This window comes from Mastigoproctus giganteus, chromosome 3, assembly GCF_048544385.1.
Source record: "Mastigoproctus giganteus isolate SK-2022 chromosome 3, ASM4854438v1, whole genome shotgun sequence".
NCBI lineage: Eukaryota > Metazoa > Arthropoda > Arachnida > Uropygi > Thelyphonidae > Mastigoproctus > Mastigoproctus giganteus.
The window spans coordinates 127,829,537-127,843,142 of NC_143577.1; the positions used below are offsets into that span (position 1 = coordinate 127,829,537).

Genomic DNA, 13,606 nt, shown 5'->3' on the forward strand with positions numbered 1-13,606 from the left:
GTGGGTGGTTAATTGCTGTGGACAAACATTTAGAGGGAATGATTGTGTGAATTTTTTTTTTTTTTTTCTTTTTGGCTGATGCTACGTAAGCTCATACGCTTGCTTTCTTGCATCACATGCCTCTATTACTATTACTATTCATTGAAATTAAATTCTTTATCTTATCTCTGAGTAAGCCAAACTACATCAGCATTAGTTGATGAAATGCCCAAATTCCAGGAGTACTGTAAACAGTAGTCCTGGAATTACTGTATACACGAATTAAGTTTTATTGATTTTGACAGCCCATTGACCTCAGTTGTTTTTGTGCCAACTTCCCTAACTCCCATGATGCTTAATGTCGCCTCATTAGCATTAACAAAATCCTTGTACCTCATCCCTTTACCATCTTTACAAAATAAATTCCATCTGCCAACCAATGTTAGCCATGCTGAGAAAAATTTCCCTGCGTATGCTTTCCAAAGCCTAGATTCAACCCAAGGCTTTCATCACAGAATCTCTCCTGTCATGTCTGGTCAGATCTGGAGATGCAAAAACATTTTGCCCTATCATGCAACACTTTTTCAACATATCCTTATATTTAATAACCAGTTCATTTTATTTATGTTAAGTAATTAGTTCCCACAGGTATTACCATGCACCCATTAGAACAGCTTTTCCCAAATAGTGTTCCATGGAACACTAGTGTTCTGCGAAAAATCATAATGAATAATTAAAAAATAAATAAGTTTTGCATATTTGTAGCATACACCACTTTTGTATCATTATAATTTTTAACATTATTTTTTTCAGTTATTAATATACTGGCATAGACTGATAATCAAATAGACTGCGGCACACTTTATTTTTATGAGCTTTGCATAGAAAAGTATGCATAAAGGTAATGACATCTACAAAGAAGTAGCAGTGTAGTGGTCTAATATGCCATTTGTATGCAATTTATTCTGGAGTATGTGTTGAAGGAAAGGGGGAAGCGAACCGATATCATAACTAAACTCACTTCCTTATATAAATTATTTTTGATAATTATCATTATTTCGAAATATTATTATTAAAATAAATGACCATGGATTTGTGTTTGAAAAAAAAAAACTTTAAAATGAGAATCAAAGTACTTCTAGTAGTGCAAGTGTGGTCGATGAAAATGAACACAACCTTATCACATTTCAAAGTGAGAATGAACAATCGCAGCCTTTTTTCCCCATAAATCTGAAGTGAAAAAATAGGAACCAACTAATAAAAGACCAAAGCGAAAGTATGATGACAATTATTTGAATTTCGGCTTTACATGTATTGGAAATAAAGTGCTTCTGATGCACAGTGCATTGTATATATGTAATAAAATATTAGCAAATAGTTCTTTGGCTCCTGCTAAACTTGTGTTTTGTAAGAGTTCCATAAATATATTGCAAGATGAAAAGTGTTACGTAAATATATTGTGAGTTGAAAAGTGTTCCGTTACTAAAAAAGTTTTGGAAACGCTGCACTAGAACAATTATGAGCTGAAAAATTGTTCTTAACGTTGCAGACATTGCACCCAGTAGACATATAATGATTCTGTGCTATCTGCCTTTATTACAAAATGTGTTCCCTTTTACCTTATAATTGATTCACCAGTTAATGACTTCCTGCATTCTGTTCCATTTGATCCATTTCTGGAGATGGATTCAGGAGTACTTCACCTGAATATGAGCACTCACTCGAGTCTCTGATGAGCACTCAATGAATTTGCTCCACAGCATCAACTCATTTTCTCAGAGACTCAGTCACACCTGGCGGTATGTCGAGTTTTGAATTTAGTTTGTTGCATTCATTGACATCTTTCCCAAAGAAATGGCTCATCAGCTAATGAAAGCTCAGCTTACATGCAACGTTGAGTGCCATAACTTACAGGATAATCTCCACTGGCAATTCAACCATTAGTCACCGCATCATTTGGCATGGTACTAAGGACTTTTCTAGGTGAATCCTTAATTCCCCAGAGCATGTTAATTACCTTGTTTATATATGTATGTATGTATATATTTTTTTTTGTTTAACCCACTTCAGTTTACTACACTAAAGTTCAATTTACTAGTTATGATACTCCCACCAAAATTACTGATAACAAAGGCTCTACGAATGTTAAACTGTAACTTATTAAATACTTAACTAAATACAAAAATGTTAATAATGTTTCGGGCAATTAAATTATTTATAAACACAATTTAGTATGTTGATCTGGTTGTACGATCCATGTTGTATGATCTGTGCTTTCCACATGCAAAACCACCTTGCTAACAAAAGATTGGACATTAAATGGCAGGGAACATTCCAAGAAATGTCTTGGAACATTGTGATGCCCCAAATATCTGGGCGTCTTGCTAGACTGAGTCTTAACATACAGGAAAAACTGTGAAAACATTAAATGGAAGGTTACCACACGCAACAATCTTCTAAAAAAAACTGACAAATTCATATTAATCAAATTAATATGAATTTACCAACCTTTATGCTACTCAGCTGCCAAATATGGCAGCCCAGTCTGGTGCCACATGCAAAGAAGGCAAATGTACCACGGAATAACAGTTGTTGTCTGATAACTGACTGCTTAAAGGCTACTCCAATCAAGAAGCTATACACCCTTGCTTGGCGGATGTGAAACAGGAGATACAGACAAGCACCAAACTTCAAAAAGTGACTGATATTCCCTGTGAGAGACTTAGTAAATTGGAATCTCCTCTTTTCAATCTTCTCTGTCTTAAAATCTCTCTACCCCCATTCTTTAAAATACATCTGTTGTCTCTACCGTTCTCCCAATTCCACTAATCACTTGGAAATCTTTGATTTCTGCCTTTTGCAACTTGACCCTCTCCATTCCAATTTTCCTAACAGTGAGGTAATTTTCCTTGGTGATTTTAATGTTCACAACTCCATCTGGCTTCTGTTTTCTAGTCACACGGACCCAGCTGGTCGAGATGTTGAGAATTTTGCTATTACTAATGACCTCGCTCAGATTGTTCATTTACCTACCAGAATACTGGAAAATCCTAACCATACAGCCAACATGCTTGATCTTTTTTTTCACAAACAACCGTTTTAAGTACACAGTCGAAGTGAGTGGTTCCTATAGGTACCTCAGATCACAACTTGGTTTTTGTCAATTCTACAATGGCCTTTGTCTCATGGCTACTCACAGCTTCGTGTTGTTTGGCATTACAAGAATGCAAAATTGGATGACCTGTGAGATTTCTTTTCTTTGGTCCGATTACTGTTTAAAAATTCTGGTGAGAACGTTTGATCATATCGTGTCAGTGAAATTATTTTTGTAGGAATGGAATCCTTTATTCCACACTCCACCTTAAAATGTTGTCCTTTATCTAAACCTTCGGTTTTCAATAAATGTGCTGAGGCTGTTCAAGAGAAGAATGTTGCATATCGTAATTGGCTTGTTTAAAATTCTTCAGTATCATTTTCTGCCTACACCAGAGCTCGCAACAATTAGAACTAGATTTTGAACAGGCTAAGAGTAGAAAACTTGCTTCTTGCCATAATGGTAGCTCTGAGCATCCTGATCTCTCCTCAAAGCTATTGGCCGCAACTTTTGCCCTTCTCTGCTCACATCTCTGTTAAAACCAAATAGTTCTATTGTTATTTCAGCCAATGATAAAACTGACCTGCTAGCATTCCATTTTCCTTCGAACTCATCTATTAATGATCTTGGTAAAACACCTCCCACCAATCCCAGCACACTCCATTCAATGCCTCCTGTGGTCTTCCATCAAGAGGATGTCACAAGGATTTTGACAAATCTTAATGCTAAGAAATCTCCAGGTCTTGATGGTATTTCACCACTTGTTCTCAAAACCTGCACTCCTGAACTTACTCCTGTTCTTTGCCATCTTTTTTTACTTTCTTATTCCACAGGTGTTTTTCCTTATGCTTGTAAATTTGCTCATATCTAGCCAGTTCCTAAAAATGGTGACAAATCTCTCCCATCCAATTATCGTTCCAATTACTTCTGCTCTTTCTAAAGTAATGGCGTAATCAATTAACCGCCAACTCTTTAACTATCTAGAAACCTTCCGCTGATCAACAATCGCCAGTATGGATTCTGTCAGTGTTAATTCCCTGGTGATATTCAGGCTTATGTTATCCATTTATGGACAAATTCAATGGAAATATTCGGAGAAACAAGCAGTTCCTTTTGATCACGTTTGGCATAAAGGTCTTCTAAATAAGCTCCCATCTTATGGTTTGCCAACTGTTTTTTGTAGTTGGTTATCCAGTTTTCTCTCTGACTGATTACTGAGTGTGATGGTAGATGGATCTCTGTCTTCTAACTTCTCCACTAATACTGGTGTCCCCCAAGGTTAAGTTCTTTCCCCCACTCTTTTCCCCTTGTATATTAATGAACTTCTTCCATTGACCAGAAATCGTATCCATAGTTTTGATGATAGCATATTGCCTTCCACTTTCCAGTTTGAGAAACCTTGCCTTGCTCAATCAGTTTCAACTTCTCAAATATCCACTACCAATTTTTTAAATGCCACTCTCCAGGTAATTCTCCAGTGGGCAAAGACAACTTAGTTAATTTCAATTCTTCTAAAACTCAGTCCTGTCTTATATCTCACATCAAGGATTCTTCTGCTCCCACGCTTATCTTTGGTGACACTCCAATTTCTAGGCAGGATGATATATCTCTTTTGGGGATTACCCTGACTTCTAATCTTTCTTGGTTCAAGCACATTACAAATATTGCTTCCTCTGCATTTAAAAAGCTTGCTTTTCTCTTTCACTCTCGGCATTACTTTTCCTCCAAACAGCTGTTCACTCTATACAAATCGCAAGGCCGCCCTACCATGGAATATTGTTCCCAAAAGTGGGGGGGTGCCCCCGAAACTTCTCTATCAGGATTCTAGATTCCATTCAAAAGAGGGCAGTTTGGTTAATTAATACTCATCTCTAACAGAGTCTCTCCACTCTCTGTCTCATAGACATACTGTTTCTGCTGCATGCCTTTTCTACAGATACTTCCATGGGCACTGTTCTTCTGAATTGGCTTCTATGATTCCCACTCTGTCTTTCATAACAGTCCGAACACATGCTGGCACCAGCCAACATCCATTTACTGTCCAACTTCAAACTCACAGAACCAACTTTTTATCTGTCTCATTTATTTATTCAACGCAGTTTTCTGGAACAACCTTCCTTCATGCATATTTCCTGAAAATTACAATCTACAGAAGTTCAAATCTAATGTCAACAAATACCTTCTCTCGTCTTCTCAACCTGAAACCCATGAATTGGTTGATCTGATTGAGGTGTTTAAGACTTTGAATCAATTGACTAAGCTCAATTCTGTGCTGATGGCCTTCTTCCTCTTGCTCAGACTACATGATGGGACATAAATTCGAATTGAGGAAAGGCGGTTATGGGATAGGTGTTTCGACGTTCAGCCCAGCCAGTAATTAGGTAATTGTTGAAACATACTTCCATTGTTTTGAATGTCAGTAGTTGAATTAATTCACAGAAGAACTAGAATTAATCAATTGGTGGACGGGTGATGTAGGAGGTTTTTTTTTTTTTTTTTAGTGTCTGATGCCGTATAAGCTTTCTTTTTTGCATCATTTTGCCATTACTAATACTAATCAGTTGGTAGCCAACTATACAAAAAGAATGATTAGTTTTAAAAATTATATAAATAAATAAATAAAACTTTATTGTGAAGTACAGAAAAAACATACAATATAGATACTTATACTGTGTCAATATCCAAAACTTATTTAGCAGTAGCAGGAGACTGCACACCATACTTTCAGTGTCACTATTGATTGCACTGCGTTTTCTACTTCCATTTATCAGTTGTTAAAATCAGCTGGAAAACCACCTATTGTGAAAGGTCAGAAACTGCAAATGTCAGTTTTGTTTTTCTAAATATATCTTTTAAAAGTTTATATAATGAACAGAGAAATAGTGGACCAGTAAATCAGTGTCGTATAATTGGATGATTGTTTACTGTAGCAGCATATTCGGGAGGCAACTAGAGGGAGTAATACTCTTGATCTGACTATCAGGATTGATTCTTCATGCATTAAGAAACTGCAGATAAAGGAACCACTAGGTGGCAGTGATCACAGTGTGCTGGTGTGGGATTTTCTCAAAGAGGCAACTACCATCTGGGGTAAAGGGAAGGGTTTTTGCTTTCATAAAGGTGACTACGGAGGTCTGAGACACTATTTAAATTCTATACGGTGGGACCAACTGATGATGTTACCAACAGCAAATTCAAAATGGGAAGCATTCGAAGAATTAATCTTGGTAGCTACTAGGCTTTTCATAACAACTAAGAAATATTGTTCAAGATTTAGGCCTAAATGGATGTTAGGTGAACTAATCAGACATGTGGCAGAGAAGAAAAATGCATGGGATACATATAAATTAACAGGTGACACAGATGCCATTGATAGATATAAACTGCTCTGTAACCAAGTCACAAAGGAGGTTAAGCAGGCAAAGGCAGATTACGAGAAATCTTTGCCAAAGGATGCAAAGAAAAACAGCAAAGAGTTCTTTACTTATGTAAACTCTCATAGGAAGCAGATGAATTAGATTGGTTCAATTGATATCGATGGTTCAACTGTTGATGATCCGGCTCAGGTAGCTAACAGACTAAATGAATATTTTGCATCTACATTCACACATGAGGAATTATTCCGGTAGGGATATGCCAGAGGTGTATTAAACTCTGGCAGTAAGCTAGATAATCTTGTAATAACTGAGAGTAAAGTGGAGGAGAAATTATTGAAGATAAACATAAGAAAGGCACCTGGGGTGGAGGGAATCTATCCAGTTATATTAAAGGAGGCAGTAAAGGAAGTAAGCAAACCCTCAGCCATAATTATGAGAGCTTCCTTGGAGTCAGAGGAGGTACACATGGACTGCAGATGTGAAAATGTGACCCAAATCCACAAAGGTGGATCAGAGGGAGACACATCTAATTACAGACCTGTTAGTTTAACTTCTTTCCAGAAAAACTAATGGAGTAACTGTCTAAAGAAGCATTGCAGGATCATCTAGACAAGATTTCAGTTATAGCTCGGACACAGCATGGGTTTGTTAAGGGGAAGTCTTGTCTGACCAATTTTATTGGATACTATGATGTAGTCACAAAGCAACTGGATATTAAAGAATAATTTTGATATCATATATTTGGATCATAGAAAGGCCTTTGATACTGTTGCACATGGAAGAATACTGCCCAAATTAGAGCAGTGTGGTATTGGAGGTAAATTGCTGCTATGGATAAAGGGATGGTTGAGTGGAAGAAGACAGAGAGTGGTAAACAATGGACACTGCTCTTCCTGAACTAATGTTATTAGTGGAGGCCCACAGGGTTCAGTGTCGGGTCCATTGTTATTTTCTGTATTCATCAATGATATTGATGATGTTATATCAGGCTTAAGTTTGCAGACGAGTCAAAGGTTGGCAGCATTGTTAACGACTCGGATGACAATACGCTGCTGCAACGGAATCTTGAAAAGTTGAGCAGATGGGCTGAGAGGTAGCAACTGAAGTAGTAGTAGTGGCATGTGATGCAAAAAAGCAAGTGTATGAGCTTACGCAGCATCAGCCAAAAAAAAAAAAAAAAAAAAACACCATTCCCTCCAAATGCCTGTCCAGTTCCTCCTTAAATTTATTTAACCTATCAACTTCCACAACGACAGATGGAAGTTTGTTCCAGCAATTAACCACCCGCTGGCTAAAGGCAAATTTCCGCACATCTATTCTACATCTGTCTTTTCTTAATTTGAATTTATGCCCCCTTAGTTCGTAATCTGAACAAGTGGAAGGATCCCATCAGAATTCAGTGTGCTCAATCCATTCAAGGCCTTATACACCTCGATCAGATCACTGCGCAGGTGCCTAGTCTCCAGCCACTGCAATTTGCAGAACTTAAGCCTCTCTTGGTAAGAGGATTCCTTCATTCCCCTCACCAATCTTGTTGCCCTTCTCTGTACACGCTCAAGCAAATCTACAGCCTTTCTAAAATGAGGCCTCCAGACCTATACGCAGTACTCAAGGCGTGGCCTGACTATTGCCTTATACAGAGGGACAGTCACCTGCCTTTCCCTGCTAGCAAAATTCCTATATATCATTGACAAAACCCCATGACCTGCTCGTCTTCATTGCTCAGAAAACTTCATATCTGACTGCACAATTACACCCAGGTATTTTTCATTTTCTACCACCTTAAGTGTAGTACCACACAGTTGGTACGTTTCTCTGGGGTTACTTATACCCATATGCGGTACTTTGCATTTGTCAAGGTTAAACTTCAGTTGACACTTCTTAGCCCATCTGCCCAAATTATCTAGATCCAGTTGCAATAGCACACTGCCATTACTGTCATTAACAACCCTGCCAACCTTTGTATCATCTGCAAACTTCGACACTAAGCCTGACATACCTTCATCAATATCATTGATAAATATACAGAACAACAGAGGACCCAACACCGAACCCTGTGAGACTCCACTAATAACATTAGTCCACGAAGAGCAGCACCCATTAATTACCACCCTCTGTCTTCTCCCACTCAACCATCTTTTTATCCATTGTAGCAAATTACCCTTAATACCATTCTGCTCCAATTTGTACAATAGTCTTCCATGCGCAACAGTGTCAGAAGCTTTCCTGAAATCCAAATATATGATATCGAAATTATTTTTTGCATCCTGTTCCTTTGTAACCACATCATAATATCCTATCAAATTTGTCAGACCCTTAACAAACGCATGCTGTGTCTGAATTATTGCTTCAGTCTTGTCTAGATGATCCTGCAATGCATCTTTAACCAGTGACTCCATTATTTTACCCGGAACAGAAGTTAAACTAACTGGTCTGTAATTACTCGTGTCACCCTTCGATCCCCATTTGTGAATTGGGGATACATTTGCACATCTCCAGTCCGTGGGAACCTCCCCTGAGTTCAAGGATGCTCTCATAATTATGGTTAAGGATTTTCTTAGTTGCTTTGCCGCATCCTTTAATATAACTGGATAGATCCCATCCACCCCAGGTGCCTTTCTTATGTTTAACTTCAATAAGTTTAACTTTGACAGATGTAAATTACTGCATATTGGAAGTAGCAACCCCAGCAGTAACGTATCAACTGTGTGGTACTACACTGATAGTGGTAAAGAATGAAAAGGACCTGGGAGTAATTGTACAGGCAGATATGAAGTTTTCTGTGCAGTGCAGATGGTCTGCAAATGTAACTCATGGTGTCTTGTCAATGATATACAGAAATTTTTCTAGCAAGGATAAGGAGATGATTATTCCCTTGTATAAGGCAGTGGTCAGGCCACACCTTGAGTACTATATACAGGTCTGGAGGCCTCATTTTAAGAAGGATGGAATGAGTACAGTGAAGGACAACAAGGTTAGTGAATGGAACAAAGGGTTGCTCTTACCAAAGAAAGGCTTAAGTTTTGCAAATTACAGTGTCTGGAGACTATGCACCTGCGAGGTGATATGATTGAGGTGTATAAAGCCTTGAATGGTTTGAGCATGTCCGGTGCTGATGGGATTCTTCCTCTTGCTCAGAATAATTGCCTGAGAGGGCATAAATTCAAATTGAGCAAAGACAGTTGTAGGATAGATGTGTGGAAGTTGTTTTTAGCCACCATATCCAGTAGGTGGTTGATTGTTGGAACAAACTTCCATCTGTAATTGTAGAAATTGATAGCTTAAACAGATTCGAGGCAGAACTAGACAAACATTTGGAGCCAGTGGATGGGTGAAATGAGAAGGGTGTGTGTGTGTCTGTTTTTTTTTTTTTTTTTTTTTTTTTGGCTGATGCTATATATATGGTTGCTTTCTTGCATCATGTGCCCTTGCTAATGCTAATAATGTATTTATTTTCCACTTAACATGGGAAAATTTATTGCAACAGTTGTTCACTTTTCCCTGGCCCATTAGCATTGAAGTGATATACCTTCATGTCACTGTTAACCAAAATACAGTCTTACTTAGATCTTGCTGAGAATAACTTTTGTTATAACTTATACTGGAGACGACTTATGTTTTTATCAGCTGTGAATATCCTGGTGATAATCATAAGCGTTGAGCAATCTGTAAATAAGTTTGAATGTATCCATGATCCAGTGTTAATTCATACTTAATGCATATGTAAATCTCACAGAGATGAATGTATTTTCATTTGTTTCATGCCTTCCTTTCCTTATGTTTAAATAAACACATAGTAATAATAATGTTGTTCACTTTCAGAAAATCTGTTTTGTGTGATAAAAAGTTATAAATATTTACAAAATTTTATTTTTATTGATAATCATTAAATGAAATCAACAGTAGTTGAAGTTTTAAAACCCTAATTAAAGTATATGTAAAGATATTTACGAATCCAATTTTTTGTTTACATTTTGAAGATTTTATTTTTTAAAACCTTGATAAATTGAGCATTATATATTTTATGCTTTTTGGAGCATCAGTGATAACTTGTGGCTGGTACTCTTGCCTTCTGCAAATAATATATAATGTAAGTTTGTTTGTATGATTTTTTTCTTGTAGGCAATTGTCAGATGTTGATAAAGATGGAGCCCTAACATTAGAAGAATTTTGTACAGCTATGCATTTAGTAGTTCTTAAGAGAAATAATATTGACCTACCTGATACCCTTCCATCTTCATTAGTACCAAAAATATCTCAAAAAGTAATGGAAGGTGAGTTAGTTTGTATCATGACATAAATAATTTTATATCGTAATAAAAATAATTTAATTAAAGATTATATTAAAATTCTCTCATTTGAGTTATAAAATATCTTATATAATTTTTTATGCTGATGGATTTCTTCCTCTTGCTCAGAATAATCGCCTGAGAGGGCGTAAATTAAAATTGAGAAAAGACAGTTGTAGGACAGATGTGTGGAAGGTTGCCTTTAGCCAGCGGGTTGTTGATTGCTGGAACAGTCTTCCATCTGTCATTGTAGAACTTAATAGCTTAAATAGATTCAAGACAGAACTTGACAAACATTTTGAGCGAGTGGATGGTTGAAATAAGGGTTTTTTTTTTTTTTTTTTTTTTTTTTTTGGGTGATACTATATAAGCTTGCTTTCTTGCATCATGTGCCTTTGCTAATTTCTGTTTGAATTGAAAAATAGAACTATTTTCAGTTATACACCATGCAATACTATGGAAATTATAATCACAAAATACAAAAATATAGTACTATAAAAAATTATTAATATTAATAAATTCTTAATTATTTAATTAAATTTTATTTAATTTAATTTTGTTTAATTTTCATTTATCAGAAATATGATGCATTTTTTTAAGGGATTAAAGAAGGGTACGGAAGAATTTCAGTCTAATTCAATGAATTATGGCAGTTGACTTGACATGAAAATGAACTGTTTTATATATAGATATATATAAAGCAGGAAAGAAAAAAAAAAAAGGAAAGGCAATGAGAGTGATAGAAGATAACTACTAAAATATGCATAATAAAAAATAAATACAGTAGAACTCGGATAAGAAATTCCCACATAAGAAGTTTTCCCCTTGTACTAGGTTTGGTTTCTTTCCTTCGATATTTCAAAATATTAAAAACGATTTTCCTTCCTAAGGAAGGAAAATCGTTTGGAATATTTTCGTTAGATTCTTTTAATTGCGTTAATTTGATTTTTAATTGTTTTAAATTGATTTGAATTGTGTTAAATTGATTATTTAATTATTTATATTTTACTCTAATGTACTGGTAACTTGTCGATTGTTTCGTTTTAATTTCTGGAGGGTATCATACGGAAGTGTTCTACGCACTATATTGAGGTAAACTCCTCTTATTATTTTATTAATGTCTATGATATATAGGAATTTTCTAGCAGGGATAAGGAGGTGATTATTCCCTTGTAAAAGGCAATGGTCAGGCCACACCTAGAGTTCTGTATACAGGTCTGGAGGCCTCATTTCAAGAAGGATGTAGAGATGCTCGAACAAGTACAGAGAAGGGCAACAAGATTCGTGAATGGAACAAAGGGGTGCTCTTACAAAGAAAGGCTTAAGTTTTGCAAATTACAGTGTCTGGGGACTAGGCACCAGCAAGGTGATCTGATAGAGGTGTATAAAGCCTTGAATGGTTTGAGCATGCTCAATGCCGATGGAATTCTTCCTCTTGCTCAGTATAATCACCTGAGAGGGCATAAATTCAAATTGAGAAAAGACAGATGTAGGATAGATGTGAGGAAATTTGCCTTTAGCCAGCGGGCGCCTCCGTAGCCAGGTGGGAAGGAGCAGCAGCAGTGCGTAGCACACGCTTCTTGATTAGGACGGTGTTCGAGCCCATCACCACCAAATACGGAGGATGTGGAAAGGTCAGGGAATGACCACCGCATATCCCGGAGCAATATGGCCTTAGTTGCTAATGCTCCTAAAAACCAAATAACAATAACAAATAACAAGCCTTTAGCCAGCGGATGGTTGGTTGGTGGAATAGATTTCCCTCCTTGTCGTGAAAGTTGATAGCCTAAATAAGTTTAAGGCTCAGCTGGACAGGTATTTTGAACGAACAGAGGGGTGAAGTGGAAGTGGTTATTTTTTATTTATTTATTTATTTTATTTATTTTTTTTTACTTTTTGGCTGATGCTGCATAAGCTTGCTTTCTTGCATCAAATGCCTCTACTAATGCTAATGCTAAACGAACTTGTCCTTTGTTTGATTTTCTATCCAAACTGATGACAGCCATTCCATCTCTTCCAATTCTTTGTGTCTTGATCTAATGAATTTTTAGCATTAGCAAAAGCACATGATGCAAGGTAGCAAGCGTATATAACATCAGCCAAAAAAAAACACGCTTTCAGTTGTTCCTGCTATGAAAGTTGTTTTCATTTTCTCTGCATTATTTCTATTTCTCCGTATTGCCTCATTTAGGCCTGTAGCACGTGCATTATCACATGTTCATTCATTTCGCTCAAAGCTTTTCACAATTTCATGTTGTTTTTCTTTATCGACAGAGGCAGACTGGCCATAAGCCTTACCGGAGAAACCCCAGTGGGCCAGAGGCCGTTGTGATTTTGGCCATAAATGCTAGTATGAGGCCGCTATAAATTTTCCCGGGTAAGAATTTTTGACCCAGTTCGCCTCTGTCTATTGATATTGCTTTTCTTTTTCTCTCTGAATCTGTAGTGTCTTCACCAGGATGCTTCCTCTTCACACCTTTTAAGAAATTTACTCATTTATAGGGAATATTACAAGATAAGGAGGCACGCTTGATACACATGAACAAAGCTGCGCAACTGAATAAACAACACCGTAAAGGCAGAGACACCCTATTAACACCTAACTAGCTCACATTTTACTAAAGCACATTTCTGGGGTTACTGCCATAAAACAATAAAAGCAATTTCCAGTTGCATTTCTGCTAGTGGAATCTGTTATAATCTGGTAGTAAACTTGATCTAATTGCATTTGCGATATAAAGCACATTTCTGGGGGTTACTGCCATTAAACAATAAAAACAATTTCCAGTTGCATTTCTGCTAGTGGAATCTGTTATAATCTGGTAGTAAACTTGATCTAATTGCATTTGCGATAATACAATAGCTGG

The 13,606-nt window shown here is 36.7% G+C and overlaps 1 protein-coding gene across 7 annotated transcripts in view; it reads left to right on the forward strand.

The window, feature by feature from the left end:
- The window catches only part of LOC150088264 (ralBP1-associated Eps domain-containing protein 1-like), a 791,977-nt gene that overhangs the window by 281,469 nt on the left and 496,902 nt on the right, over positions 1–13,606 (forward strand). For all 7 annotated transcript variants that reach the window (XM_090369416.1, XM_090369413.1, XM_090369418.1 and 4 more), the window contains exon 9: positions 10,573–10,724. In XM_090369416.1, the coding sequence (XP_090225542.1) occupies positions 10,573–10,724 (152 nt within the window). The remainder of the gene's footprint in view (positions 1–10,572; positions 10,725–13,606) is intronic.